This window comes from Carassius auratus, unplaced genomic scaffold (assembly GCF_003368295.1).
Source record: "Carassius auratus strain Wakin unplaced genomic scaffold, ASM336829v1 scaf_tig00028719, whole genome shotgun sequence".
Lineage (NCBI taxonomy): Eukaryota > Metazoa > Chordata > Actinopteri > Cypriniformes > Cyprinidae > Carassius > Carassius auratus.
In genome coordinates, this window is record NW_020525713.1 from 22,257 (window position 1) to 38,691 (window position 16,435).

General features: G+C 36.6%; 1 protein-coding gene across 1 annotated transcript in view; it reads left to right on the forward strand.

Moving 5' to 3' along the window:
• Positions 1-1,042: 1,042 nt before the first annotated feature.
• LOC113079600 (palladin-like) overlaps positions 1,043-16,435 on the forward strand; it is a gene marked incomplete at its 3' end in the record, with an annotated part of 32,550 nt that continues 17,157 nt past the window's right edge. Inside the window, exons 1-2 of the mRNA XM_026251844.1 lie at positions 1,043-1,287; positions 2,605-3,522. Of these exons, the coding sequence (XP_026107629.1) occupies positions 2,606-3,522 (917 nt within the window). The remainder of the gene's footprint in view (positions 1,288-2,604; positions 3,523-16,435) is intronic.

A 16,435-nucleotide genomic window follows, 5' to 3' on the forward strand; every position in this document is an offset into this window, starting at 1 on the left:
CTATCTATCTATCTATCTATCTATTTATCTATCTATCTATCTATCTATCTATCTATCTATCTATCTATCTATCTATCTATCTATCTATCTATCTATCTATCTGTGGCTGATTGATTGACTAATCAGGCTCAACACAGTTCTTGAGAACTCAGTGACTCAATATAACAGTTAACAGCTCCAGAAATAATACCGGTGAATAACAACTTAAATTTCCATCTTAGTCATCTAGACAGGGTGTCACAAATTCAAAGAATATAAAGCTGCTTATCTTGCAATATCATCAAGTATAGACAGTAAGAAGTGTTAACAGTCTACCACTTTTGAGCTTGTAAACTTTGTGGCAGGACGTTACAGTTTGTTGTGTCCTCATTCCTATATAAAGCACTCTGTTAATAGCAGGGTCTTAATGGGATAACAGTGTATGTAGGGAGTGAGCAATTGATATGAGGTTAAATTAAGAATCTTTGGTTACTGACACACATTGGTGTCATGTCTATGTCTGTAATGGATTCATAACAGTGAATATTACTTAAAATGTAACTGTACTTTACATAACATTTGTGCACTATGAAATGATTTACTAGGTAATATGAATCTTCTTTTGGGTTCTAACATAAAGTCAGGAGTCTAAACTGTGACTGAATTGAGACTCAGCACATTCATTCTGAATATTAAGTTTCATGGACAAATTTTACTATGTAAGTTGTAAGTTCTTAAAGAAACTGATAAAAATAAAGACAAAAAGAGAAGTTAAATAAATTGTGAAGCAAATAAATAAAAAGTCAATGGTTTATTTGCTTACCTGTACTGTAAGTGCCCTGTATTAGGTGCCCTGTAGATTTGTATTGTCGGAAAGTGCTTTGGTGGCTTGTTTTGAACCAGACTTTCAAGTGGGTGTCTGCAAAATGCATTTACATGCTTTTGTGTATTTGATGTGGTGTGGGCAAATGGATGCTACACACCCCAGAGCTCTCTCTCTCTCACACACACACACACACACTCACCGTGTCTCTCTCTCTCGTGTAACCTGAGCTAGGGGCCAAATTTAGCGGTGCTCAGTTAGTGGTCAGTGCCCGAGACAGATGGGACAGCAGGCTACTCTGCGGACACTTTAACCAGCTCACCTCAGAGCGCTCGGCAAAACAAGACAAAAGAAACATAGGACAGAGAAAAGACCCACAACTTCCAGAAGAAATAAACACATCTTTCTTCATTTTCTTGCATAGAGAAGTTCAGAAAAACTGATACATTCTGACGGGGACGGACATTTGTAAAAACTGACTTAAGGTAAATGGCTATTTTTTATTAAATTTATTAATATATAATGTCATTGTCTTTTTGCTTTTGTATGTAAGTAGATTACATGTGACTTGTTTTATTCTGTTTATACAAAACTATACATATTTTTAAGTAAATTATATAATTCGATTCAGAACATCTCTCAATGAATGGTCATCGGAGATATACGGTTTCAGCTTTACATTTACTTCAATTCTTCATTCAGTTTCATCCCACCATATGATTAATACTTAAATCAAGCGTGTCTGTCTGTCAGTCTTGGCTTTGACAATTGTTTGGCATATCACGTTCATATTCCGCTATCTATAATTCATCAATTCAACATAAAGATGCCATAATTTCCACATGAATAATGTAGAAGCAGCGTGTGTGTGAACTTGTGTTTAAAAAAAAAAGAAAAAAAAAGAAGGACTCTTGGTGGTGAGGTGGTAGCTGCTGTGAAATGCAGCCCTTGAGGATTAAAAATAACAACAGCTGGTCTTCAGGACGCCATGATGGGGAGAAACTCACACTGTCACGTCCCTTCAAATGCACACACTGCACACCTTTACATACAACATCTGCTCACTTTACATAAACATTGTGTAAACAGACCTGGAGACATGATTATAATACTGCACTCCAGGAGATCAATTAATAGGCCATAAATTCCCAGTTCTGCACGTATTCAGAGCTGAGGTGTGTTTTCTCAGAGACCTGATCTGTTGGTTGAATGAATGAATGTATGTTGGTGTATGAATTTGTGATGTTTTTGAGAGAACCCTCTCATGCTCATAGAGGCTTTATTTATTTGATCAAATGTACAGCATAAATTATGATATTGTGAATTACTATTAAAATTGTAAAATAAAAGCTTATGTTTTAAAATGTAATTTATTCATGTGGGGGCAAAGCTGAATTTTCAGCAACCATTACTCCAGCGCTGGATGAAGGCGCTGGATGAAGGCACTGGAAAAATAGAAATAGACTGATGCAGGGACAGTGAATAGTAGATGATGTAAAAGAGGGAATAAAAGAGATAAAGTCAGCATGAGTGTTAAATGGCACTCATGCCTTGTTGAGTCTCATGACAAGCCTTTGTTAATGCTGGACAGCTGTGCCCAATGTAGCCAGCCTGAGTCATCATATGACAACTGTCCATGATCAATCTCATATTTTAAGTGCATGAATGTGGCATATATTGCAGAAATTGCTTGTCTTTAAGACTATGATTCTGATATTTCTGAGCTTTAAATTAATTTTTTTTTTAAATAAGATGATCCACAATTTTTTTTACCTTTCTTTTTGGTGATTTGTGTATTGCAGGATGCAGGACGGGAGCTGGAATGACACACTCCCCATCTCTCTGCTAATGAAAGAGGCGTGTCCTCCAGGGGGTGTATCTTTAGAGGGGGATGGGGGCATGCTTTCAGTGCCACCTCTTGATGGCGAGGTTTACTTGGACTCAGTGGCTGAGCTTGAAAGTGGGGATGGGGACTTTTCAGAACTTTCTGCTTTCCTGAGCCAGGACGAGATCAGCCTTAGTCTGGACCTGGCTCGTGAAGCCATGAGTGATGTAGATGACCCAAATGACCAAGATGAACCCCCTGTTCCCAGCGAGCACCTGCCCCATTCCTCAGGAACCAAAGACACTGCTCTCCCAGATCCAGCATCTCAGTCAACAGATACCACATCAAGTAAAGTCACATCCAATCAGAGCATGCCACTCAGCAGGCCTAACCAGCGCTCCACTACTCTTACATCACCCGAAAAGTTTGTCTGCCAAAAATCCATCACACCAGTATATAAGCAGGACCGTCCCCGGCTGGTTCACAGAGGACTAGAGCTCAACGAACGAGCTGCTTCAGCTACTGAGTTCTGCAGCCGAGCTGCTACCTTCATTGAAGAGCTCTCTTCCATCTTCAAAGGCTCCACACGTGTGGACCAGCAAGGTGATGAAGAATCCTCTTCACCTGACAGTGGCTACTTGTCTCCAAGGAGTCATCGGCTGGCCATGCAGCAGGCTCAGCCACCTTCATCCTCTTCATCTCAGCTCCAGCAGGAAAGTACGCACCAGGGACTGGCTGATGTTGGGTCAGAAGATCATCTGGGCCGAGGGGTAAGTCTAGATGGTCCCATGGCTCCTCCACACTTCACCCAGAAACTGAAGAGCCAGGAAGTGGCAGAAGGAAGCCCTATTCGCCTTGAATGCAGAGTGACTGGAAACCCTCTTCCACTAGTCAGGTAGGATAACCTGGTTTATGCTACTCAGGTATTGCCAGTATCCCTTAGCATTGGGTTGTGTTGTTTTTCATGTGTTTTTCATATTTTTTTCATGGGTATTTAAAAAAAAAAGTATTTGTGAAAGAGTTAAAAGCTATGAACCAAACCAACAAGCTACAATGTGAACATTACACAACATTACAAACTTTGATTTGAAGCAAAAAAAGTATTTGGATTTTCAAATTCAGATTTTCCTGGTTCTACCAAAAGATGCCATTCACAGCAAGAGGAGGGAATAGTTAATGAGTATATACAGGTCCATCTCAATAAATTAGAATGTTGTCGTAAAATTAATTTATTTCATTAAATCAAAACAAATTGTGAAACTCATGTATTCAATAAATTCAATTCACACAGTCTGAAGAAAGTTTAAGTCTTTGTTTTTTTTAATAAGATGATTTTGGACCACCTTTAACAAAAACCCACCAATTCACGATACCATCAAATTAGAATATGGTGACATGCCAATATAGCTAATCAACTCAAAACACCTGCAAAGGTTTCCTGAGCTTTCAAAATGGTCTCTCAGTTTGGTTCACTAGGCTACACAATCATGGGGAAGACTGCTGATCTGACAGTTGTCCAGAAGACGATCATTGACACCCTTCACAAGGAGTGTAAATCACAAACATTCATTGCCAAAGAAGCTGGCTGTTCACAGAGTGCTGTATCCAAGCATGTTTACAGAAAGTTGAGTGGATGGAAAAAGTGTGGAAGGAAAAGGTGCACAACCAACCGAGAGAACCGCAGCCTTATGAGGATTGTCAAGCAAAACCGATTCAAGAATTTGAACTTCACAATGAATGGACTGAGGCTGGGGTCAAGGCATACAGACGTGTCAAGGAATTTGGCTACAGTTGTTGTATTCATCTTGTTAAGCCACTCCTGAACCACAGACATCATCAGAGGCATCCTACATAGGCTAAGGAGAAGAAGAACTGGACTGTTGCCAGAATCTATGGGGTATTGTCAAGAGGAAAATGAGAATCAATAGACCAAACAATGCAGATGAGCTGAAAGCCACTGTCAAAGAAACCTGGGCTTCCATACCACCTCAGCAGTGCCACAAACTGATCACCTCCATGCCACACCGAATTGAAGCAGTAATTAAAGCAAAAGGAGCCCCTACCAAGTATTGGGTACATGTACAGTAAATTAACATACTTTCCAGAAGGCCAACAATTCACTAAATTTTTTTATTTATTTTATTGGTCTTATGAAGTATTCAAATTTGATGAGATCGTGAATTGGTGTTTTTTTGTTAAATGTGAGCATCATCATCAAAATAATCACAATTAAAAGAACCAAACACTTAAACTACTTCAGTGTCTGTGCATTGAATTTATTTGAAACATGAGTTTCACATTTTGAGTTGAATTACTGAAATAAATGAACTTTTCCACAACATTTTAATTCATGCATTTTCGATACAGCCTATGTCATTTATAGTAGTTCATGAGAAGTACCTTGCAGCTTACAGTAGGTCTGTATAAAGGTTTATAAATTATTGTTTAGGTCCTCAAATCAAAGTTCCCTTAGAGAATATGAATGGGATTTTTACTACCAGAACCCGATGATCATGATGTCAATTAGCAGGCTAAGTCAGAAGGCTAATTTATGTAGCAACTTTTTAGTACAAAGTGGTTTCAAATTCTTGTTTGTGGTAATGTGTTGTGGTAACAATTGCGGCAATTATGTGTTATGCAATTTGAAAGTTTCTTGAAGTAGCTTTAACATAAAACATTTTTTTTTTAAGAAAAGGAAAATTCTCATATGGCTGTAAAATGCCATTCTGTCTATTCTCAGCCTTGTTGCACTGACAAAAACTGTGTATAAAATAGAAGAAAACTTCTTGTCCTTTTTTTATTCATCAAGACTGTGTATGGGGAAAACTGTCCGTTTCTGTCATAAATGACCTGCTATTAGAATAAACTGCATTGTTTACTGTGTGAATGAGATCTTATACAGTAAGCAAGAAAGTTAACAAACAAACAGATGCTATTTTTAGTGATACCACTGCAGTCTTGCTGGTGGTGTTCCAAATTCAGTCCCTCCTGCAAGTGACTCCTCAGTACTGTGTAAGCTCTGAATGATTTCTGCAAATGTTCCAAAGGACAAAAAGAAAGGGAGTATATGAATTATTCAATGACTTTGGATGACAGTTGACTTTTAGATATAATTTTTGTCAGTAATTTTTAAGGTTATTTTACAATGGGAATTATGCAATGTTTGTGCTGTATAAAACTAAAGTGACAATGACAATACTTATATTTTGTACATTTACCATCCAAAACATATAATAAAACAATACATATAATATCTTTATTTTGACTTCCCTTTGGGAGTTAAAGTGTTAATTAGTGGAATCAGAGTCCTCCCAAACCCTTCATAATTCAGACACTGAATATAACCTTATTAATGTCTCCACTTTCTATAAATTTAGGCTCACTAGGTAACCAACCATTTATTCTTTGATGGTCTAAACAATTCAAATATCATGCTAGATCAGATACCATAAAACCATATTTTCTTCATTTGGGCTTTGCAATATTCATCATTGTTTACCCATATGATTCCAGCACACACACATTATCGAGATGGTTACACTGAGAAGAGATCAGGTGAGATCATCTGAGTGAGCATGTTATGTGTTTACAGATGTTTCAGAGATATTCTTAATGGTGAACCGCTACTTGAGAGGGCTGTTCCACAATGTGTGTGGGCAGAGTGTCCAATGTGGAAATTAGTGGTGGCTAACAGATCACAGAATGTCTGTGTGGTCCCATTACTCTCCTTAAGAATCATGTTGGTACAGCTGCTGTTTGACTGGGGATCTTTACCTGCATTTAGTAGATGCTTTCATTCCAGTAACTGCTGGTGTATTTGAAACTCAGTTGCAAAGAAGTGATGAGGTCTGTGAACTCTCCAGTTCTTTTGTTAATCTGCTAGCCCTATCTCTCTCATTACAATTAAAAGTGCAACTCTACATCATTCCTTAGTGGTTTTAAAAGGTCATTTTCATTAGAGCTGATCTCTCCATTCCTCTGATAACACAGAGGAAATATTTTTTGAACAACCAGTTGCTATCAGTCAGATGGTTAACTTAATGTGATGCCTATTGACGTTGTTTCTACTCACATGTAAGTCTGTTGTTGTTGTAGTTTCCACTGTCCACAATCCCAGTGGACATTCAGCAGTGGAAATAAACAGTTACAGACACAAGCCATGTGGAGTGTTCTTAAACAGAAGCTTTAAATGTCAGATATACATTTCACCTGAAATGAAAGAATGGGATGGGATAGAAACCAATTTAATTTTTTTGTATACACTTGTATATGTGTAAATATAGTAATTAAAATGATAATTATATGTACTCATCTAACAGGGAATGATCTCAGATCTTTGGTTAATGTTCAAGGTTCAAGGCAAGGTTCTCTCAAAGTTATGAACAAACATTCTTCCTGCACTGTTAACAGAATGATAATTCAATGTTATCTGTTTTTTAATATTTCTCAAAAGGTTAGAACAAAAATGTATGAATTTATACATCGGTAATGGGACTTTTTTTTCTGAAGAAACTTACTTGGACATTTTTCTAACATTTTTTATATGTTACTCCTTGTTTCAGAATGTTCAGAGCACATTCAAGTCATGTCAAGTCACCATTATTTATATAGCACTTTTAACAATACAGATTGTGTCAAAGCAACTGTACAGCAAGTGTGTCAATAATGCAAAAAGGCAGTTCATCATTAAATTCAGTTTTGTCATCATTCAGCTCTGTTCAGTTTAAATTGTATCTGTGCAATCAAGTTGACAATATCGCTGGAAATTAAGTGTCCCAAACTAAGCAAGCCAGAGGTGACAGCGGCAAGGAACCAAAACTCCATCAATGACAGAATGGGAAGTGTTCAAGAGCTTGTTCAAATACTGAGGTGATAAACTATTCAGGGATTTATAAATAATAGGCAAGTTTTTATTAATCTATATGATGTTTACTAGGGAGCTAGTGCAGTGTTGACAGAACCGATCTAATATGGTCATACTTCCTGGTTCTAGTAAGAACTCTTGCTGCTGGAGTTTGTTTATTAAGAGTGCAGAAAAACCACCCAATAAAGCATTACAATAATCTAACCTTTAGGCCATGAATGCATGAATTAAGATTTCTGCATCAGATATTGAGAGCATAGGTCGTAATGTAGATATAATTTTAAGATGGATAAAAGCAGTTTTATAAATGCTAGAAACTTTCAAAGGAAAGACTGCTATCAAATAGCACGCCTAGGTTTCTAATTGATGACGAAGAATTGACAGAGCAGCCATCGAGTATTAGACAGTGTTCTAGGTTATTACATACGTTTTTAAATCCTGTAGTAAACACATCAACTCTTAGCAATTTAGCAGTAAGAAATTTCTCATCATCCAGTTTTTTATATTGACTATGCATTCCGTTCCGTTCCGACTATGCATTCCAGTTTTTCAAATTGGTGAGTTTCACAAGGCTGTGAAGAAATATAGAGCTGGTATCATCAGCATAACAGTGAAGGCTAACACTGTGTTTCTCTGTGATATCTTCCAATATGAAAGCATGAAAAGTAACAGCCCTAGTACTGAGCCTTGAGGTACTACATACTGCGCTTGTGATCAATATGATACCTCTTCAATTACTGCTACGAATTGATGGTGGTCAAATAAGTATGATTTGAACCATGCTAATGCACTTCCATTAATGCCAACAAAGTTTTCTAGTCTATTCAAAAGAATGCTGTGGTCAATAGTGTCGAACACTAGTTACAGGACTAATAGAGATGAAAAGGGCAGATGATTTCTAACTCTAATGAGAGCAGTCTCAGTACCTTGATACGGTCTAAATCCTGATTGGAAATCCTCACAGAAACCATTTTTCTCTGAGAAGGAAATAAAATAGTGAGGATACTTTTTCTAGTTTCTTCGCCAGAAAAGGTAGATCCGAGATTTGTCTGTAATTAACTAGTTCTTTGGGGTCTAGTTGTGGTTTTATGATAAGAGGCTCAATAACAGCCAGGTTTTGGGGACATATCCTAATGACAATGATGAAATAATAATAGTCAGAAGAGGATCTATGACTTCTGGAAGCACCTCTTTTATGAGCTTAGATGGAATAGAGTCTAACATACATGTCGTTGGTTTAGATGATTTAACAAGTTTATACAATTCTTCCTCTACTATAGTAGAGAATGAGTAGAATTGTTCCTCAGGGGATACTGTAGCTGACAGCTGCATGGTTATAATTTTATCTCTAATAGTATCGATTTTGGAAGTAAAGTAGTTCATAAAGTCATTACTGTTGTGCTGCTGGGAAATGTCAAACACCTGTTGATGCTTTATTTTTCAATAATTTAGCCACTGTATTTAATAAATACTTGGGGTTATGTTTGTTTCCTTCTAAAAGTGATGCAAAGTAATCAGATCTAGACATTTTTTACGTTTTCTGTAGGATAGGGTACTTTCCTGCCATTCAATACGCAGTCTCATTTTTCTTTTTTGGGTGAACTAACCCTTTAAGCGTAAAGGAGAAACCGTAACTAAAATGCTAGAAAAGAGAGAGTCCATAGTTTCTGTTCCATCATCAAATTGTTCTGAGCTATTGGATATGCTAAGGAATGCATATATCACTAGACTAGCATTAATCCAGCTCTAAACAATAAACCAGTCTGGTTTAAGTTAGTAAGTTTAGCCTGTTCTTAAATGGGTATTTCTGCCCACATTGGGTTGCATAATGAAAGGGGACAGAGACACACTTAGACTCCATGGATGTGGTGGTTGCACACTGAAAATGCAAAGCCTCATCCTTCTGCCACTGCAACTGGGCCTCATCCTGTCAATATAAATAGGCCTCCAGCCGGCATGAGGGAGCCAGGCTCTGGAATGCTATCCATGCCATGACTGGACATTTTCAGTATGGCTTTACTTTCTCCACCTTTCTACACCTTCTTAGGGACTATGTAGTTGTTGGAAAGAGAGAGAGAGAGAGAGAGAGAGAGAGAGAGAGAGAGAGAGAGAGCACATTGAATAGCCCCACATGGAGATATAGAATGTGTCCTGCCATTTATCTAAGATTGACTGACGGTGGGATTTTCTGCCTCTAGGTGGGAGTGTTGCATCTCAGGTTCGAGTCAGATTCTGCAAGAACAGATATGGTTTTATTAACTTGCACCTCATTGTAGACACTGCAGAGACCCTTGGTATAAATACTATAGAGAATACATACAGGTATTCCATAACCTAGAGTTATATTTATCGAGACAGATTTTTCATAGTTTGCATGGAGAGTTCAGGGCTAGAGGTTTCTGAAAACATAAGGGAGACTTCTGTTTCCAAGTGGAAAATAATAAGGATGATAAATATATACTGTAGATAAATGTATCTGTCTAAAGAAGATAACTAAATATAAATCGTTCTAATTCTATGTGAAGAGTGAAGTTCACATCACAATATATGCAGCTGATGTATTAACTTTTAAGAGGCAACCACAGCACATGCTTATGAACAAAGCATTATTATCTGTTGGTGTGGACAGTAGTATCTTTATCCTTATAGTTATCTTTATATTTATGATACTTGGTTTGGAAACTTAATAATTGTGAAAGTATAATTGTGAACCAATCTCCAATTTATGGTAATACTGATTAGCATTTTTGTCTTGTTTTCCCAGTATTTTAAACAATTATCAGTTAACCTGAGAAGCTAAATTGAATAAGAATTTTAAATATATTTTATCTTGTTTTAATAATGTTGTATAATGGATATCTTTACTGGGCAACAAAATGAGATTACTGATTAAGAAATACATTTTTCGTTGTCCATGAGGAACTAAAGAGAACAGTTAAAGTGGCATGACATACAGACAAGTATGGTGATCCATACTAAGAATTCATACTCTGCATGTATCCTATCCAATGTGCACACACACAGAGCAGTGAACACACACACACTGTGAACACACACCGGAGCAGTGGGCAGCCATTTATGTTGCGGCACCTGGGGAGCAGTCGGGGGTTCAGTGCGTTGCTCAAGGGCACCTCAGTCATGATATCTAGGGTGGAGACAGCACTGTACATTTACTCCCTCCACCTACAATTCCTGCCAGCCCGAGGCGAGACTCGAACCTTTGGATTACAAGTCAGAATCTAAAACCATTAGGCCATGACTTCCCCAAAATAAATAATAATAATAATATAATAATAATAGATAAATCGAGTTAGATAAGATAATAATAATATAGTTAGGATAGTCTTTTTGTCAGGTCCATCTCTATGGTCTCACAACTTAAGATCTCTTTACATGTATTGTTTAAAAATGGAAATTGTGACAGAGTAAATAGAGTGGGTCTCTAGTAACAGACAATGGTTTAATATATACATTGAGTACCTGTGTAACTACTGCAGCTCAGGTCTGCATCAGATACAGTACATGCATATTCTTGTCTCTGTCTTTGCTTCTTGAAGGGCAAATGGCAATGAATCACACTGAATGGATATTCAATATATATACAATGAACCATTTTGATAATATAGGACTTACAATAACACCTTACACAATGTACTGTATTATATTACTTTAGAGTCTTCTGGCTGACATAATCATCAGTTTTTGTGCATAATTTATTTATTTTTGTAGCTCCAGATCATTTTCTTAAAGTAATGGGTGTGAAGTCATTCTCACGCACCCTTTTGGAATTAAATTGTGTGTGACTAAACAGCGTCAGTTTTCTTTTGCGTCTGCTGAACCTATAAAAGACATCATCAGCATGTGTCAACTGAGTATATTTACATCTGTGAGCTAATGCACCTTCTTTTAAGTGTTGTGCATTAAGCATTCATCTTTTACTGTGAAACGTGAGTGGTCCATGACTATATGACTGATCAAAACAGTTACAGTAGCTAAGGAATAATAATGAACAGTACAATACAGACCCAATCGGAACATTTCCTTGAGAAAACACTTTATTTTATTTTTTACTTTAAGGCTGACGTTTGCGTGGAATCGGCCTTCACGAGAGATTAGTAAGGCTGACTGCTTGCTCGTCTTTTAGTGAAAAGACCTGACCAGGATACTGACTCAGTGACATCATCTCTGATAGAGAGTTTAACTTCCTCGTTCACATTCTTTTATTTAAACCATTAGCTCCAATCATTTGCAGGTGTGGAGAGGAAAGGTGTTAGATAAACATTGGCTTTGGCACAGAGGTAAATAGTGCCCATGTTTATAGAGGTGCCTCTATAGATTTATGCATCTAAGGAATGAAGCCCAGAGATCTCTTAGGGTAGAGCACATCTGTTTGTTTATGTGTGTGTGTTTGTGTGTGTGTGTGTTTGTGCAGGTGTGAAGCCGCACATGTGTCATCAAGCCTTTATCTGTGCAGATAGAAATTTAAGTGATTCTTTTGTCTTGTGTGTGTGTGTGTGTGTGTGTGTGTGTGGCTGCCAGAGAATTTCACATTTGTTCCTCAGTATTGTCTTTAGGGCATATGTACAGTCATATGAGGTGTTACACAATCATTTTAGTATTTATCATCATATTAAGACTTAATTCTTCATCTTTAATCTCATTTTTAATTTCCCAATTTTCCCAAAAGCTTAAATTCACACAACATCGCCCATACTGCTAATTATGGAAAAACTAATCCAAATGATATTCATTGTACCCTAATGTAGCCTGGGCTGTTTTGAGAACATAGTCAATTATAAATTATATTATATATAATTATTATTATTTATTATTACGAATGGCTTTATTTGTCATTCCTGTTATCTAAACTGTTCTTTAGTCTTATATTTTGTTACGGATCATAAAAGTTGCCAGGCATATCTTTATGTATCACATGATGTCTACACTGAGAATAAATGTTTTCAGCCAAAGTGGCGTGCATTAATGTAAACATGTATGCATGTATATCTGATGTTAGCAAATAAAATATCACATGTTCGTGAGAATATTTACTCCACACTTAGTTTGTACATTCATATTTTTAAAGAACATTATTGTAGGAAATTGTTGTGAAAATGCTTAACAAATTCAGATGTAACAAACACCATGTGTCGCACACAAACATATACACACACATAGCAGGACGACAAGGTTCTCATTATAATAAAACTAATTGGAAACAAAGTGATGTGGAAGCTATGTTCTCTTATGGGAGCAGCTTCCCTATGAGTGTGTGAGCATGTGTGTGTATTCATTACTTCTCCGGTTAATGGCTCTTTCACATTTTATCACTTGTTTCCCTTGAGCTTGTTCTTTGATGAGGTTGCCAGATCTTAGCAGGAGATCTTCCTTCGTATTTCTAAAAATGTCTGCTCTCGAGTCACTCTCAATTACAAGCTCAGGTTTCCATGCCAGCATTTCACCCCCTCCTCGAGAGAACGATCCTGAATGAATATGAATGAATATGAGAGCTCTAAATCTGTTTTCATTTTTAGTACCTCAATGTTATTCTGTTTGCTTTAGCTCATTCTTAAAACATTTATATGAGGAGTTGTAGGACTTTTCGCTGTTATATGCTTTTAAAGGGGTCACATGATGTTGATGAACATTATTTTATGTATTTGTTGTAATGCAATGTGTTTATGTGGTTTAAGTTTTTAAAAAAGCAGTGGAGGTTCGTGGGTCTTAAAATAGAGGAGGCACACTTATTGTATTGGTCTGGGGACCCCTGAGGATTATTATTATTATTATTATGATTTGCTTAACCAATTTAAAATGGCTTTTTGGTTGCTTTTAGTCAGAAAATGTTAAGAAAACAACAGACATACTGCAAGATAATATAATTTCACTTACCTGAACTATCACTTGAAGCAAACATCCATCCCATAAAAGTCTGTGTTAAAAGAGAACGCCCCTCATCATACTGTGATGCGTGTGTCCCGGTGTGACGAGACAATCCAGTTGCATCCATTGGGGACATAATTACTCATTATAATGACTTATACTGTGGTTTTTGTGTGTAATTGCATAGTTACGTATTGTGCTGCGTAAACATAAAACCATGCCTACATTTGTGATCAGAGAAACGACAAACAACAAGTGCTACTCTGCACTGCTTAAAACTCATGTTTGAATCATCAGTGGAAAATGCTTTAAATATGTAAACGTACTGTGTGTCAGAAGTGCCAGACTGTCCTTGCAAAGTTAGAATTGCCCAACTTTATAGAAACAGACACCAGCATTTGTAGGCTACTAGCCCTCGTCCTCCATAAAATGGGCTGCACACATCTGAATATTTGGGTTAAACTGTTTTGGAACAGTGTTGTAAATACAACTTAACCACAGATTTCTAATTGTGTTTTCTTTTAGAAGGCCAAACAAGTAGTTTCGCTTTCACAATGAAACACAGTTTCTCCACAACATGGCGCAGGCGGCAACATGGACATTGCATGAATATTTGGGTGGCGTTATGCAAATCTTTCCACATCGTGATGTAGACATTTGGGGGCGTGTTAGAACGAGCCATTTTAGGAGGGCGTGGATGAGTCTTAATTTTAATAAAGAATATCTCCTTGGAGTTGAGACTTTAGTCATTGCAACTCTTTATGCACCAAGAGCTTGTAACACTCCAAAGAGAAAGGAAAAATTTAATTGGATCATATGACCCCCTTAACAGTAGAAGATATTTAAGTTGAAAACATCAGTGTTTTTTTTATTTATTTATACATACTTTCAGCAAAAGTGAATCAATCCCTTGTTATAAAAGATTTTCAGTGATGTTTGGGGCCAGTAAGAGTTTTTAATGTTTTTGAAAAAAGTAACTTATGCTCACCAAGGCTGCATTTTTATGATCAAAATACAGTAAAACAATAATATTATCAAATAATACTAAAGAACTTTTAATGCAGTTTAAAATGTAATTTATTCATGTGGTGGCAAAGTTTAATTTTAATTTTCTTGCTCATATCTTTATGATCCTTCTGATGATTTGGTGCTCAAGAGACATTTATTATTATTATCAATATGGAAAACAGTTGCTGCTTAATGTTTTTTTGTGGAAACCATGATGAATGAATATTTTCAGGACTCTTTGATTAATAGAAAAATGAAATGGCAGCATTTATTTGAAATAGAAATCTTTTGTAACACTATAATTTATGAATGTCTTCACTGTCACTTTTGCTCAGTTTAGTGCATCCTTGCTGAATAAAAGTATGAATTTCTTAAAAAAATAAATAAATAAATAAAAAACTGACCCCAGACTTTCGGGTCTATTTGATCTATTTGATTTTGTTAAACCTTGAACACCTGGTGCTCTCCTTGCTTTACATTGTATCTTCACATGCTAATGGGACAGAACAGCATAGTGATGCATTATTGGTGTATTTACGTATTTTGTACAAACTCTCCAGGCTCAATTGCCTACTGTTGGAAAATTCCTTAAAAAGAAGAAGATCAGAACATACCTTAGGGGGAAGAATCAATGATGCATGTTCTGTCACACAGAGTGAGGGACATAAGCAGGAGCTAGAGGGAGAGAGGGAAGGAAAGAGACCAACACAAGAGTGTATAAGGATGTTTTTTCCAACATTCTTGGAATGAACCACAAGAGGACTTGTCATGCAAATAGAGCATTTTCCGACTATTGCTGGAATTCAAGAGGGGCCGAAAAAGAGCGAAGGGTGGAGAGTGAGGATGTAAGGAAGAATACTGCTTGGGAAAGAAGGTTGAGAGTAAGGAATTCAAGAACAACAAGTGTGTCACTGTGCTACACTGAAAAAAAAACATGAAAATTCAGCTCTGCCATCACAGGAATAAATTGCATTTTAAATCATTTTCAAACAGAAAGCAGTTGTTTTAAAATGCAATAATATTACACTAAATTAGTATTGTTTATACAATTTTCTTTTGTTTTGTTTTGATCCAATAAGTGCAGACTTGATGAGCAAAGGAATCCCACACTTTTGAAAAGTAGTGTTTATGTGAATATAAAGAAGTGATCGTTCTACTTTAAAGGTGTCTGAGATCTGTGGGAAAACGGCTCTGTCAGGTTTCATACCTGCTCTTGTTTGTTTCACGGTAGCTTGTAATTATGATGTCATCTCATAAACATGAGTCTAAAACTGCAGTGGCTGACTGAAGTGTGTTTGTGTGATACATCAGAAACATATGGGTCAGAGATGAGTAGGTGATGAAAAATCTTCTCTAAAACCCTTTTAGTACTGACCTCTTAACCTGTATCTGTTTTGTGTGTTTATGAGCATTATTCACTAACATGGCTCTGGGCTTTGAGTGAGGAGTCTGAACACGTCTCCATAATAGAAATAATGACTTGAATTTTGGCCTGTTATGACTTAAAATGTATTTTGTCATAACCTTATGATTTGTTTGAACCATGTGAGGTGCTTACAATCTTACTGTTAAGGTGTCATTTGCCTTAGACTAACTTCTGTGCTAAACACACACATTTCCTCCATACAGTTACAAATAATGGTTTATTTATGGTTCAATGACAAACAAAAAAGGAAAAATCAAGTTTAAACTGCATGTGTCCGATACTTAGAAATGTATAATTGCATTGTTGGTTTCATATGTGTTTGAAAAACTTTGCTACTATTTCTACAAGGTTAATTATCTGTTCTTTTTTGACCGTATTTAGCATCTGCAGAGATTTTTCTTCTCTCTCATATAATTTCTTGTTTTATGTTTTTTCCCTGTATGTTTATTTTTTAGATAATCTTGCTTTGTTGCTATGCTTTGTATATGTTTATGTCTTCCAGATGGTTCAGTCCCAACCAATCATACATTTTAAACAAAGCTTTAGCTGTCTTTTGTGTATGATGATCTTTAGCCTTTGGTTTTACCCCATTCTGCACGCAACAGGTAAAGACTGAAGTTCAGTATC